Raw genomic sequence first — 15,231 nt, 5'->3', positions numbered from 1 at the left:
AGTCCATAAACTCCTTTGTTGTTTGCAGCCTCGGGGACTCTGCCTCTCTGTTCCTGGGGCCACGGGAAAGCCGGCAGTAACAGCACAATGCTTGGTGCTGAAAGGGCCTAATTAGCATGATATGGAAGGGCATGGACTACCGTAATTCTTGGCCCAATATTGCCTCTGGCCTGTTGTTGAACCTTGGACAGCTTGCTTCATTTGTCAGATCCTCAGCTGTTCCAGCTAATTCAGTCAGTCCAGAAAAGGTAATACACAGACTGACTTCACAAGGTGCTCTAAAGGATGAGGGAGATATGTCCTTTGTAACTTTGGGGAATTATAGAGAGCCACATATATGCGCGTGCATATGTGTGTGTATAGGTATGCATAATAAAGATTAGAAATATATCTCTGTTGCTACTAAGCATATTTGCCTATATGTTAACATTCAATAACTAGAACACTATGTGGATTTTTCATGAACATTTTCCCCATTAATAAAATTGGTTATCATTTAAAACTACATATTTTCCTATAGGACTTTTATCAATCACTGTTCTTCAGAGAAATGGAAGCAGAATAATATAACCAATAGGGGATATATAAAACTCACTTCCCATTTTTCTGGTGGTGACCACCTCCACACGTGATCGTGCCTCTCACATAGGGTCTGCTTCACCCCTCTTCAGAAAAGGAGAAGAGGAATCACAAGAAGAAGCACCTGGTGCAGAGCCCCAATTCCTACTTCATGGATGTCAAATGCCCAGGCTGCTATAAAATCACCAGGTCTTTAATCACACACAAACCGTTGGGTTTTGTGTTGGCTGCTCTACTGTCCTCTGTCAGTCTACAGGAGGAAAAGCAAGGCTCACAGAAGGATGCTCCTTCAGGCAGAAGCATCACTCAAAGAAACTGAACTAAGATGAGTGGGAAGCCATCCCAATAAACCCATTTTGGATGCATCCTGGAAAAAAACAACCTCATTTCCATAGTCAATTCTGACTCATAGCTACCCCTTTGGGTTTCTGACACTGTAAGTATGTACAGGAGCAGGTGGCCTCACCTTTCTCCCAGGGAGTGACTGGTGAACTTGAACCACTGACCTAGTAGTTAAATACTAGACCACTAAGCCTCCTAGGAGATATATGTCATTTCTATATAACAGGTTTAGTGTAAGGAATGGACTTAGCTAACTATGGAGATCTGTTGAGTGGATCTACCGGCTGAACATGCAGACAGAGATTGATGGTTTGAGTCCAAAACCTGCTGAACAACACCAGGCTGGAAACTCGGTTCTCCAGGCATTAAGGTTAGCACCTTGAAGTAGAATGCCTTCACCAGAAACTTCCCTTTTTGCCTTTAAGGGCCTTAGATGGAGCCACCTACCGCACAACTGAGTGCAATCTTAGTTACAATCAACGGACTGTAGATGTTAATCACACCTATAAAAATGCCTTTGCCACAACACTTTGATTAGTGTTTGATTAAACAACTGGCCTAGCCAACTTGACACATAAGACTATTGGTTTCTGGGATGGTTTTCCTTGCTTCTTGCTTGTCAACATTGAAAGAATTCACACAGCAAAAGCACTTTTGTAATGCAAGTAACTTTCATAAAGGAAAGGGGAGTTTCGGGTAGTAGGTAAAACAGTCTCAGATTGTATATGCTCTCCAGGAAAAGCGTGCAAGGCCACATAGCACACGCCTTGGGAGAGATCGTGACTGAAGTTGGCAACCTCGGGGGAGCGTGGAAAAACCACACGGAAGAAGTACTGGAGCAAGAAGAAGCCTGGAACCAAAACGAGAGGGCGCACACCAGAGAGATCCCGCCCTCTGACCCGACAGAGAGAGGCCTGCCCTCAGTCTCTCCATTTATCCCTTCTTGGGGCAGGGTTGGGGATGGACACGTTGTTGAGGGCATTGGCTGTTCTTAGTGGCTGGGTTCAGGCACACCTGTGACACACCTGTAACACGATGTCGCTGGTGCCTAGTGTGTATGCCCAGGTTGACCTTCATCTGTGTCTAGGTGAGCATGGTCTGAGCATGCCCAGCTTTGGAATGTCCCCAGAAGTGTCTAATGTGTGCCCAATTCCTTTCAAACCCCTATATTGTGACATGGTCAGCTAATTTTCATTTAGACATTTATCCACAAACTTCATTTCTTTTTTTTCTTTTCCTTTTTTTTTTTAAGTTCATTTTATTTTTATTTTATTTATTTTTTTAACATTTTATTAGGGGCTCATACAACTGTTATCCCAATCCATACACACATCAATTGTGTAAAGCGCATTTGTACATCGTTTCTCAAAACATTTTCTCTCCATTTAAACCCCCGACATTAGGTCCTCATTTTTCCCCTCCCTCCCCGCTCCCCCCTCCCGCATGAGCCCTTGATAGTTTATAAATGGGTATTTTGTCATATCTTGCCCTGTCCGACGTCTCCCTTCATCCACTTTTTGGTTGTCTGTCCCCCAGGGAGGAGGTCACACACAGTTCCATGTAATCGGTTCCCTCTTTCCTACCCATTCTCCCTTTACCCTCCCTGTTTTGCCACTCACACCACTGGTCCTATAGGGCTCATCCATCCTGGATTCCCTGTATTTTCAGTTCCTATCTGTACCAGTGTACCTCCTCTGGTCTAGCCAGTCTTGCAAGATAGAATTCAAGTCATGGTAGTGGGAGCGGGGAGGAAACCTTTAGGAACTAGAGGAAGGTTGTATTTCTCATCATTGTTACATCACACCCTGACTGGCTCATCTCCTCCCCGAGACCCCTCTGCAAGGGGATCTCCAGTGGCCTACTAATGGGCTTTGGATCTCCACTCTGCACTCCCCCCATCATTCACTATGGTAAGATTTTTTGTTCTGATGATGCCTTATACCTGATCCCTTCGACACCTCGTGGTTGCATAGGATGGTGTGCTTCTTCCATGTGGGCTTTGTTGCTTCTGAGCTTGATGGCCGCTTGATTACCTTCAAGCCACACAAACTTCATTTCATTTAGACATTTATCCACAAGCTTCCTACTTACCAAAACTGTTTTTACAATTTTAAAAGTAGCCTACAAACATTATGATGTGATCTTTTCATGGGAGGTGAGAAAAAGAAAGGGTCTCACCAATGAGTGATACTCTATTGCCTCAGAAACCCTTGTTGAAATCCTAAGTACTGCTTCATTCTCTCAGAGAAGAATCGAGGAAAGGCAAGCAGCTCTGGAGCTGAGTCCGGCAGAGCGCCTTCCTGCTAGGGAGAGTATATAAAATGGGGGTGTGGACGACGGGGTGTAAGCAGGAAAAGCGGTCAAAGAATATAAAAGCGGCGTGACAGTAGAAAATAAGCAGGAAAACAACTTCAAGGAGGGCAGTTTGATGGATTCAGCCCTGCGAGTGAAAACTAAGCAGGCGCCCTGGACGGAGGGACCCTGACGTCTACAACAACGCAGAAAGCAGGAGAACAGTGAGGCTTTTTCTCTTGTAAAGAGCTGCAGTCCCGGGACCCCACAGGGGCTGTTCTGCTCTGTATAGGTGACCTATAAGGTGACATAAGTCAGAATTGACTCAATGGCAGTGAGTTTGTAGTGGCTTATTACAGAGACAGGACCTCGGCTGCCTGGTGCCAGGAATAAATGCTCGGCTGTTAACTGAAGGGCCATAGTTCCAACTCACCAGTGGCTTTGTAGGAGAAAAAACCTCGTGCTCCTTATCTATAAAACTGACAGGATTACTGTGACTCAGAAATGACTCAAACACCAACAACATAACACAGAGCAAGGGGCAGACATCTGTTTGTCTGAGAGCGCTTGAGACGGAGATAGGGAGAAAAAAGCTGCAGCCACCAGCTTAATAACACAGCATCCAGACAACTGTCTAGGAGAGAGTTAAAAAATGAAACCCAAAAGGACCTAACCCAAGGTAATGAAGAGGGGAGCAGGCAGACAGAGGGCCCAGGGCACAGATACAGACTTGGTAGAGAGAGAATCCAAGAAACATGGTAGCATAGGAGGCCAAGAGCAATTTCTACCATTTAGGATGTCTCCAGATGCTTGGCCCTGGATTGGATTATGTTGGGTGGGAAGAAGCACCCAGGGAAAGCCCATCAAAACAAGGTCATACCTTTTGTAGAGAAAATAAGTGTCTTTAAACTCAGAATGATCCTCAGCTCTTTCCAATCCTCCAAGAGAGAGTACCTTCTCATGTACATCTCCCCAGCTAATCAGTGACTAGTCAGGGAGCCAGAGTCAATGGGCACAGGTCAGTTGGACATAAGTCATAGGATATGTGTTTGTAGGGGAACTCCTAGTCTAGCACCAAATATAAATATAGACATAGACATTGATATAGATAGAGATATATGTGTGTATGTATGTACATATGTATAGATAGCCCCCTAAAACCACTGCCATCATCTCCGTTCCAACTTACATTGACCTTATATCATTGCATTGGGTAAGTATGCTGCACAAGACCTCTTTAAAATGTTGAAAAGCAAGGATGTTATTTTGAGGACTTAAGTACTCCTAACCCAAGCCATAGTATTTCAATTGCTTCATATACATGTGAAACTTGTAATAAGGAAGACCAAAGAAAAATTAATGCATGTGAATTGTAGGGCTGGCGAAGAATGGTGGGCGGCCATCTGTCTTGGAAGAATACCAGTATGCTCCTTAGAAGCAAGAATGGCAAGACTTTGTCACATATATTTTGAACATGCTATTAGGAGAGCCAATTCTCTGGAGAAGGACATCTTGCTTGGTGTGGCAGTTATATAATTTCTAGTCAACTTGAAGATATACCTCCTGGTGGGTGTGGCCTTCTCATAAGGAGAATCCTGAGAACTTCCTCTCTCTCTCTCTCTCTCTCTCTCTCTCTCTCTCTCTCTCTCTCTCGGCTTTCACCTTCCTGTGGAAGAGCCAGCATGGGAGCCACAGAACCTTGGGATGCCACCACCACCTTTGGATCCACAAGACTTTGCATCCACCAGCTGGTGGTGTTCCTACATTTTCCATCATTGCATGTGGAATTCCGACTCATTGCATGAGTCGGAAGAGGGACTTATGGACTAGTATCAGACTTAGGGATTAGCATTGGACTTAAGGACTTGATCTGGACTGGGCTGGGATGTTCGCATGATATATATTTACTTCTTAATATAAAACTCTCTTATGCATATATATGAGTGTCACTGGATTTGTTTCTCTAGCCAACTCTGCCTAATACATTTGGTGAAGTAGCAGGGCAAAAAAAGGAGGAAGCCCTTCGACAAGACGGAGTAGCACAGTGACTGCAATACTGGGTCAAAGATAAGAACAAAGGTGATGATGGTTCAAGGGCTGGGCAGGGTCCCTTCTGCTGTAAAGAACATCGCTATGAGTCAGATCCAACTCAACAGCACCTAACAACATGGACCCTAAATAGAGTTTCCAAGATAGAACACTCATAAATCATTGAGTGTAGAAAGAGATTAACCAGGATTGGGTAGATTTTCATAAAGAATAATTGCAGGACAAAGCCCACATGGAAGAAGCACACTAGCCTGTGTGATCACAAGGTATCGAAGGGATCAGGTATCAAGCATCAAAGAACAAAAACTCAAATCATTGTGAATAAGGGGGAGTGCAGAATGGGGACCCAAGACCCATCTGTTGGCAACTGGACTTCCCCTTACAGAAAGGTCGCAGGGAGGAGACAAGCCAGTCAGGATGCAGGGTAGCAATGATGAAACATACAACTTTCCTCTAGTTCTTCAATGCTTCCTCCCCACCCACCCCCATCATGATCCCAATTCTGCCTTACAAATCCGGCTAGACCAGAGGATGTACATTGGTACAGATAGGATCTGGAAACAAAGGGAATCCAGGACAGATGATCCCTTCAGGACCGTGGTGTGAGTGATAATACCGAGAGGTTGGAGGGAGGGTGGGGTCAAAAGGGGGAACCGATTACAAGGATCTACATATAACCTCCTCCCTGGGGGATGGACTAAAGAAAAGTGGGTGAAGGGAGACGTCAGACAGTGGAAGATATGACAAAATAATAATTTATAAATTATCAGGGTTCATGAGGGAGGGGGAAACAGGGAGGGAGAGGGCAATGAGGATCCGATACCAAGGGCTCAAGTAGAAAGCAAATGTTTTGAGAATGATGATGGCAACAAATGTACAAATGTACTTTACACAATGGATGTATGTATGGATTGTGATAAGAGTTGTATGTGCCCCCAATAAAATGATTTTTAAAATAAAATAAAACCAGAAAAGATGTGCAGCAAAAAAAAAAAAGAATAATTTCAGGAGAAAACAAGTCTGAGGAAGGTCCTTACTGTCTATCTTAACCACATCAGAAGTGTCTAATTTCTGTGTACATAAGCCACAAGAGTTAAAAAGTTATGATAAAGAGATAATGGGACAATTGTATTTTGATAAAAGGTTATGATCATTTCAAAAGGTTCTCTTTTCTTAGACAACTCCTTCTATTTTGATTAAATGGGGAAAAATCTTTACATAGTCAAGGTTTACCGAAATGCACTCAAAATTTCACATTGGCACACAATAGAGCCGTGTTCTATGTCTCCATCCACATAAATATATTTTGCACTATACGTGAACTTAAATACACATATATTGAAGAGTAATACAATTCCCATAGTTTGTGTTACACTAAATGTATGAAATGTAAAAAGTGCACTCATATCCATTGATTTTTAAATCTTGTATTTGTGCTTTAATAAATCTCTGACGTCTGATCTGAATAATCCGTTCTGTTAAGGGCTCTCTTTTATTTCTCCCAGTCTGTGCCAGGTTAATTCTGAAAAGGTAAAGGAGATCATTGTAACTTCCCAGGCCCTTGTCCTAAGCGGGGAGGGTCTTTCTCAAACACTCTTCCATACAGAGCCGAAACAAGAACAGGCAAAGAGGCTCCGCTTCGGCTCCTCAGACGGCCATCTCTTGAAACCTGATCAAAGAGAAGAAAGAGTTAACCCAACGCATGCTTGACTTTCAGTCCAGAGCACTTCCCTGGCCCCAGCATTTCACAAGGAGTAGAAAACAAAGACTCACACCCACCCAGTGGATTCCAACTCCCAGCTACCCTATAGTACAGAATAGAGCGGCCCTGGTGGGTTTCTAGAAACTAAAACTTTAGGGGAGAAGAAAGCACCCTCTTTTCCCCCTAGAGCAGCTAGGAATTTTGACCTCTGACCTTGCATTTAACAACCCAATTCGGAATCCACTACACCATCAGAGCTCTCAAACTCATTGCTACCAGTCGATTCCCACTCGTAGTGACCTGTAGGGCAGGGTTGAACTGCCTCAGTGGGTTTCTGAGACTGTAACTCTTTACAGGAGTGGAATACCGGAATGGAAAGCCTCGTCTATCCCTCCCGAAATGGCAAGTCATTGCTAACTGCTGGCCTTGCAGTTATGACCCCCAAAGCATAACCAGTGTGCCACCAGGGCTCTAGAATCATAAAAAAAAAAAAAAAAGGATTTGGTGTCAGAATACACAGATTCAAGCTCCAGTTCTCTTAGCTGAGGGACTGTTATGGCTAAACCATGCCCCCCTAGAAAGATATGTTGAAATCTTAATTCCCACATCTGTGACTGTGACTTTATTTGAAAATAAAATCTTTTGCTTTGAAAATGATGGTGGCAGCATATGTGCAAATGTGCTTGACACAATGGCTGTATATATGGATTGTGATAAGAGCAGTAAGAGGCCCCAATAAAATGATTTTTTAAAAGAACATAAAGTCTTTGCATATGTAGTCAGGATAAAAGGAGGTTATTAGGGCAGGCTCTCATATAGAGTAACTGAGTGTAGGGGGTATGAACATTCGGCAACTGTAAAAGGTTTCTGGGTGGGCAACAACCAAAAAATTAATTCAGAATCAAATATATAATGAATCCTAGATGCTTCTGCCAGTGCTTGCCCTTGTTGCCAGTTTCCTGGGGCCAAAGGGGTCATCAGTGGGAACAGTTTTAGAAGCCCTAAGTGTTCCAGCTGGGGTGTAGCACACATGAGAAGCTTGGAGACTTTCCAAGAAATGTGAAGACAAGGGGAGTTTAAGGGAGCAAGCTTGCTGGTCCCCAGCTCCCCTGGTGCCTGTTGCTCAAGCTGATTTGTAGTAAGGTGTCACTCATTGTAGGAATGTGTTAAGGCAGCCATTAAAATCTAATGTAAGGACATTGGGAGAAAAATGTCGCAAATAATTCTATGGCGTAACATGGCGAAAGTCAATTTGGAATCGTGATTTTTAAAGCGTTCTTTCAATCAGTGAAACACTTCAGGAAACCTGTTGTCAACTTGATTGCAGCGCACAGTGACCCTAAAACTCACTGTCACTGAGTCCATTCTAACTCATCGTGACCCTACAGGGCAGGGTAGAGCTGCCTGTGTGAGTTTCCCAAACTGTACCTCTGTGAAGTGGAAAGCTTCATCTTTCTCCCATGGAGCAGCTGGGGGTTTCAAACTACTGACTTTTCAGTTAGCAGCTCACCGTGTAACCACTCCACCACCAGGGGTTTTGGTAGTGACCCCATAGAGCAAAGTAAAACTGCCTCCCAGGCTGTCTGATGCGGTGGTCTGGCAGCCACTGACGGTCAGATCTCTTTCCCTTAGAGCAATCGGAGGGTTCCTTTCAGTAAACAGTGAAGCTCTGAGCCACTGCACCAACAGAACTCTTTAATGAAGCAATATACAAAGTGATGATAATATACTTATTATCATCAGTGTAACAAGTTCTCAAAATAGCGTTCCCACGAAGCATTAGTAGTAGAAACGTTATTCAAGGTATTTCATGTGGGCTCTCTTCGCCATGAAAATGAAGAGAGCATTAATTACCATTGGGTGGCAATATCTAATTTAAGTAGAAAAACAAGCTTTAAATGATCTATCACAGGCTAATAACAATCTAGAACTACAACTTGTGTCACAAATCATAGTTTTTCCGTGCCTTCAAAGTCTTGTGTACACTGTGAACCACAATACTGCAAGACTGTCACTACTTCAAAGATTTTCATGTGCCCGGCTACCCCATCTGTTCAAAGAACTATCTCATCCTGAAAAGCACCCACCTCATAATGTCGCTCAGAGGCCAGTTGGCTCCCACTTAGAGCCATCTGGGGGAAAACATAGCTCGTTCCAAAGGTGCCGCTGAGGGAGAATTCTTCAAACTTGGTAAAGGCGGACCCCACTGGCTCCCCACAAGTTTTGAGATCAGTGGTCTGGCACTTCAGTAATGTGCATATCTATGTAAGAGAACACAGGAGAGGTGGTGAAAATCACTGGAACAAGAAAAATCAGAAATGTTCTCAGGTCAGAAACCCAGTTTCGCATGAAAGGAGAATATTCTGGAAGTTGCTTCTTAAGCAGTGTTTTTCAAATCCCAGTTTACAGTCTACTAGTGAGTCCTGAGATCAGTATAGTTTGTTAGGATTGGCACTTTCATTTTAATGAAGCCAAAATTAGAGTGCATTGTACATAATTATGGCTGTTTCCAGTTCTAAGATTCACTGAACCCAGTATAATTTTAAAAGGAGTGCAAAGAATGGGGGGTGGGGGACAAACAAAACAATCCTGTTAATAAAATTGGTTTTTGTTGTTGTTGCTAGTTGCTGTCAAATAGATTCCAGCTCATCGTGGCCCCATGTGTGCAAAGCAGAGCTGCTCCCCAGGGCTTTCCAGGCTCCAGCCTTTAGAAGCAGGTCACCAGGTCTTCATTCCGAGGCATCTCTAGATGCCAACTTCTACTAGTCCCAAGCTTAGGGAGCCTGGAAAGATAGGCTCCCTGGGAGAAAGATGGAGCAGTCTACTTCCATGAAGGTGTCAGCCGTAGAAACCCTATAGAGCAGTTCTACACTGTCCTTCGGGATCACAGCAAGTCAGAATCTACTAGACAGCAGTGGGTTTTTGTTTGGTTTTCTTCAGTCCAAAGCTTAACCATTTACACCACTCAGGAACTCCAAAGATGTTCTAAGACCTAGATATTCGAACCTGTCTACCTGTAAGTAATATTGGCCTTCTACTGTGTGCAGTCCATCAAAAACGCCAAGTGCATATGCTTCGTCCATTCGCTTCTCAGACATCCTGTAGGTTAAGTGGCAGCACAGGTCTTTCTGGCAGACGGTGTAATTTCCTGTGTCTTTCTTAAGCTCCGTGAACGTGAACTTGTCAAAATAAATCATTCCAGGAAAATTTGACTGTTCACAAGAGGACAGCTTGACACTTTGGGCATAAGCACTCCAGTCAACAGAGGCAGGGAAGGTGGGTTCAAGGCGAGGCCGGGCACGCAGTTCGGCGAGCAGCAGCTGCCCACTCTCCGTTTCCATGTCGTAGTGGAACACCCTGACTGCTTCCGGTGCATAGATTCCACTCCCTGCAGACGAGGCAAAAAAACATAACCAATGGTCTCAATAATGGTCATGGTCCCAAACTAGAGATTTTTTTCCCCATGAAAAATAAAAAATGTTAAGATATGACCATTTTCAAGATAGTTAAAAAGATAGGTGCTACAGGGAATTATATTTCCTTTTGACCCGCTAGATCTTTCACACAGTATCCATGAGAAATTTATCACTTGATTATACAACTTAAGGGAGCCCCAGGATACAAGTATTTACGTCCTCAGCGTCTAACGGATACAGTTCCAACTCAACAGTCAGTCTCCAGGGAAGATAAAAAAAAATCTGCTTCTGCAAAGACCCCCTCAACCAAACCAAACCCACTGCAATCAAATAGATTTCAACCTTATATATGGTTTCTAAGACTGTATAGATTTATAGGAGTAGACAGCCTCATCTTTCTCTCATAGAATGGCTTGTTGTTTTGAACCAGTGGCCTTGCTGTTTGCTGCCCAAAGCTTATCCCACAGCCTCATCAGGGAAAAGCCTATTTGGCTTACAGTCTCGGAAACTCTATGGCAGGGTTCCACTTGGTCTTCCACTAAGGTCTCTATGAATTACAATGGACTGAACTGCATATGATATCAGCAACACCAACATCATACCCTTTAGTTTTGGCCAACTTGGCAAGAAATTAAAAAGTACACACACACACACCACCCCACAGTGCTCTACTGACATTCGATTTATTTGTGTTTACGTTTTCTCATCTGGATAATAAACAGCAAAGCCAACAAGAGGGGAGACCTTTGTCTATGTTACTTTGAATGTGGGAACTATAAGAGACAGACTAAAAATTTAAGTAGGTCTAAAGTGCTATCATCCCTGAAGCAGCAAAAGCAATTTCCCACTATTATTAATAAAACTGATGTAGCTAGGAAATTCCTAGTTTAGATTGCTTGTGTGACTTGACCTCTCTCTAACTCTATTTTGCCTTCCTGCAAAATCGAAATAATAATTGCCTTTCGCTTCATTTATGGAGTTATCATCCTTTCACTAATGTTGGTATAGAAATCTGTCTTCTTATTAATTTCATGATATTAAAGCTAGCACAATCCTTAAAGAAAAGCCTGCCTTGAACATCAGTTAAAATATCCCCAGAGAGTCCCGGACATGATGGTCATGACCCGTGTGAGGTACCTGTCATGTGCATGCTGGTGTTATGGGTGTTTGCAGCCAGGAGGTTGACTCTCATGGCTCTGGCCCAGGCCGAGTGGAAAGGAACTGCTGAGAGGAGGGGCAGAGTGTTGTACCAGGCCGCAGGGTAGAGGACGCTGTCCACTCCAAGGTCATCCACCACAACCACAGCCGGATCATGAGAAAAAATATCAAAGCAAGTGAAAAGACCAAACTTCCCAAAGGGAGTCTCAAAGGCCACCAATTCGGAATCCTTAGGGAAATCAAACTGAATTTCAGGTGCAAAAAGGTTGTACTGTTAACAAAAAGGAAAATTAGTAAGAAAACTGGCAATTAGATGCAATCAACAACATAAGATCATTTTTCTTTCTTTCCTTCTGAAGGTTGCTGTGCATATTTAACACTGTTAGACATAAATGTTTATAAATCATATTCAATCTTCTACTTTCTATATGAGTTTCCTTACTCTGATGTTAACCACAAAGCCTTTTTGTTCTTGTGATTTGGCCCCATGTGGAGGAGCCCTGGTCGTGTGCTGGTTGTGCGTTGGGCTGCAATGGAAACTACCAGCAGCTCTGCAGGAGAAAGACTGGGTTTCTATTCCCGTAACCAGTCACAGTCTTGGACACTCACAGGGGTCACTATGAGTCAGCATTCACTTGACGGCAGCAAGTTTGCTTTGGGGCGGGTGGGGGTGGGGGAGTGTTATTGGTGTTGTAGCAACATCCTCTGTCCTTTTCTTGCCCTGTCCCTTACTGTGACTTTTCTCCTCAGCACCCACATGGTGATGGGCTCAGAGAAGACAGGGGACCTAATTGTAATCAAGAAGTGACGAGGCTTTGAAGGGTCCCCTTTGAGGAAGAAGCATATTCTATCTCTGGATTTTGTTGCTATCGGCATGTGAGCTTCGTACTGTTGCAGGAATGTGGCTTCCCAAAGGATGCAGGCATGAGGAGAGGAAGCTGTGACAAGGACTAAAGCGGTTGGAGAAACTGAGGCCTCCTTGTGAGCTTCAAAGGCATGCTGCTCCTAAAACTACAAAGTCTACCTTTTTCATGATAAACATGTGCGAATATTTTCTATTATCTTTTCAATCTATTTTTCCATGAGCGTTTTGAAGGCCCCTTCTATGTTGTTGTAGTTTCATGGGCAAGGAAATCCCCATTTTTATTTAAGCCAGTTTTAGTTGGGGATTTGTATTATAACCATCAAAAAAGTCCTACTTGAATCAAATGGCAGTTTAGCTCAGTATAAAATATCAACTAATTGGGCCAGGAGAAAAACAAACAAAAATCCTAACCCTGCAATTAAATCAAGTATTAAGCAGAGCACTTCTTCGTCAGAGCATATTAAAATCTGTTGAGGCTGTTACCACAGCCATCATGAAGCCTAGTATTCTGCCATGTGCTATTCCATGACTAATTCAAACTCAGCATCCTTACATGGGACTGAAGTAAAAGCACTACTTTTTCAAAGTAGACTGTAGTAATTGAGACATTCTGCCTTTCCAGTTCTCTTCCCAACATTCAACATTCATAAAACCATAAACAAACAAAAACAGTCAAATCAGTTTAGTTAGGCAAAGTAGTTCTCACCTTGTGGTAGCGCGCCACCAGTTTACCCTCAGAATCAAACACCACATTCGTGTTGTGCTGGTAATGGCCATCAGCAGGGCACTGAGGGTCATGGGCATTGCATGGCTTCTTGTCCCCAATGTTTGCCACAATGTAGATGGAGTTGTCCTTGGCTAGACAGCTGAGCCTTTCTTGCACTGGGGTGTGACCAAACCTAATCCAATAGATATTGTTTTATACTTACTATGTGGAGTGATTCCAAATTACCAAAGTGATACTTTATTTGCCTGTTATCTATTACCTTGTCAATCTAGAATAAGCAGAAATTATAACAGGGACTGTTTGCTACTTAACAGAGAGATACTCATCTACTCTGGGTCAGGACAAGTCTCGGAACTATTTGTATGGTCTCTCTCTCTCTTTTCCCTTTTCTTTTGGTGTCTATCTATATAAAATAGGCACAGTAAGCGATCGCAAGGAGAAGCTACAGGACTGATGGTTCTTGGGGTACGGGGCGTGGGAGAGGAAGAGGTGGGGGAGGGGAGCAGTGAGCCAATAACGACAGGGACAGGGGAATAGCAAGGGATCTAAAATGACTGTGAGGGAGGTATTGCATTCCTGGTCATGTCTGATCCATTGAAATGTATCTGTGAAGAATTACTGGGCAGTGAAAGATGGGTAAACATGATAGTTGGACAGGAGGAAAGAAAAAGAGGAAAGAACAAGAGAGTAAAAATTATATATATATAGGTATAAATACAGATAAATAGTGTCTGGGATCTTCAAGGTTTGAAGTTAAACAAGTGGCCACCTAGCAGGGAAGCAACAAAGCCCATATGTAAGAAGCACACCAGCCTGTGTGATCATGAGATATCGATGGGAATAGGTTTCAGAAGTTCAAAAACAAACAATCAAATTGTCTTTAAGGAGCATAGACAAAGTGGAGACCCCAAGCCCACCTGTAAAATAATTGGACAGTCCCTTTACAGAAGGGCCACATGTAAGGGATGATATATCCAGGGTGCACTATAGCACTGATGAAACACGTAACTATCCTCTAGTTCTTTAATATTTCCTTCCCTTACTATTATGGTCTTTGTTTTACCTCATTGATCTTTTTAGACCTACATGTGTTCATTTGTATAATTAAGATCACTCGATGCATGAAATCCAAGATAAATAAACACTATAGAAATAGAAATGGGAGTAATGATTCCCTGAGGGTACAGGAAAAGAAGTGGAGAAGGGGGAACTAATAGCAATGATGACTGTAAACCCCACTTGAGAGGAATGAATAACAGAATTGCAGGTGAATGGATACATAGGCTAGTGTAAGATATGACAAAATAATATAAGGGAAAGGATAAGAGGGAACCGATATCAAAGATGGTGGCAGCAGTTGTAAAATTATACTTGGATTTGATTGAATTATGGATTGTTATAATATCTGTAAGAGCTCCCAATAAAAGGACTAACAACAACAACAACAAAGAAGAAGCAGAAAACATTTTTTAGAAGCTCATTTTCAATACAGTTTTCATCAATGCAGTCTTATTAATGCTCCAGGCGATAGCTCAAGAAGAAAGCAGAAGAAATGGAGGAAAAGAAGAAGTGGAGCAGGAAAACCAACCCTCTCTCTTATAAAGTGCTCCCAGGAAGGGCTTGCAATTTCAACAGCCCGCTAATGCAGAGGAGTGCTGCTCTAGTCCAAGCCAGTTCTTCCACACTTGCTGCAGTGTGGGGTGGCCAGAAACAGAAAGAACAGTAAGTAGCTAGTCCCATGTCTAAGATGGCAACCAAGACACTCAGTGAAAGAAATAGATTAATTTGTCCCTGGAAATGTCTGCTTAAAAAGTGCCCCATGTGTTACTCATATGGTCTTGTTTGGAATCTGTTGTTGTTAGTTCCTACTGATTCAATTCTGACTCATGACACTTCACAGGGCTTTCAAGACTGTAAACTTTCAGAGGAGGATGAGCACGATTTCCTCCAGTTCTTCCCATGCAGCGATGTGCTTCACACGTTCATCACTGCTTTTTAGCGATGCATAGTACTCCATTGTATGTATGTACCACAGCTTTTTAATCCAATCATCAGTTGATGGAAATTTAGGTTGTTTCCAACTCCTTGCCATTGTTAATTG

The 15,231-nt window shown here is 43.0% G+C and overlaps 1 protein-coding gene and 1 pseudogene across 1 annotated transcript in view; one reads left to right on the top strand and one right to left on the bottom strand.

Moving 5' to 3' along the window:
• The first annotated feature begins 616 nt into the window (after window positions 1-616).
• LOC115871027 lies at window positions 617-903 on the top strand (annotated as a pseudogene).
• Window positions 904-6,701: 5,798 nt separating this feature from the next.
• LOC101657922 (vascular non-inflammatory molecule 3) overlaps window positions 6,702-15,231 on the bottom strand; it is a 16,690-nt gene continuing 8,160 nt past the window's right edge. The window contains exons 3-7 of the mRNA XM_004701995.3: window positions 13,110-13,302; window positions 11,518-11,809; window positions 9,979-10,352; window positions 9,052-9,225; window positions 6,702-6,931 (exon numbers count right to left, since the gene is read on the bottom strand). Of these exons, the coding sequence (XP_004702052.2) occupies window positions 6,803-6,931; window positions 9,052-9,225; window positions 9,979-10,352; window positions 11,518-11,809; window positions 13,110-13,302 (1,162 nt within the window). The 3' untranslated portion in view covers window positions 6,702-6,802. The remainder of the gene's footprint in view (window positions 6,932-9,051; window positions 9,226-9,978; window positions 10,353-11,517; window positions 11,810-13,109; window positions 13,303-15,231) is intronic.

This window comes from Echinops telfairi, unplaced genomic scaffold (genome assembly GCF_000313985.2).
Source record: "Echinops telfairi isolate 266 unplaced genomic scaffold, ASM31398v2 ScPeMD7_3533;HRSCAF=4204_0, whole genome shotgun sequence".
Classification (NCBI taxonomy): Eukaryota; Metazoa; Chordata; class Mammalia; order Afrosoricida; family Tenrecidae; genus Echinops; species Echinops telfairi.
Note: the sequence above shows the minus strand (reverse complement) of the source record. Positions and strands in the feature narration are given on the sequence as shown.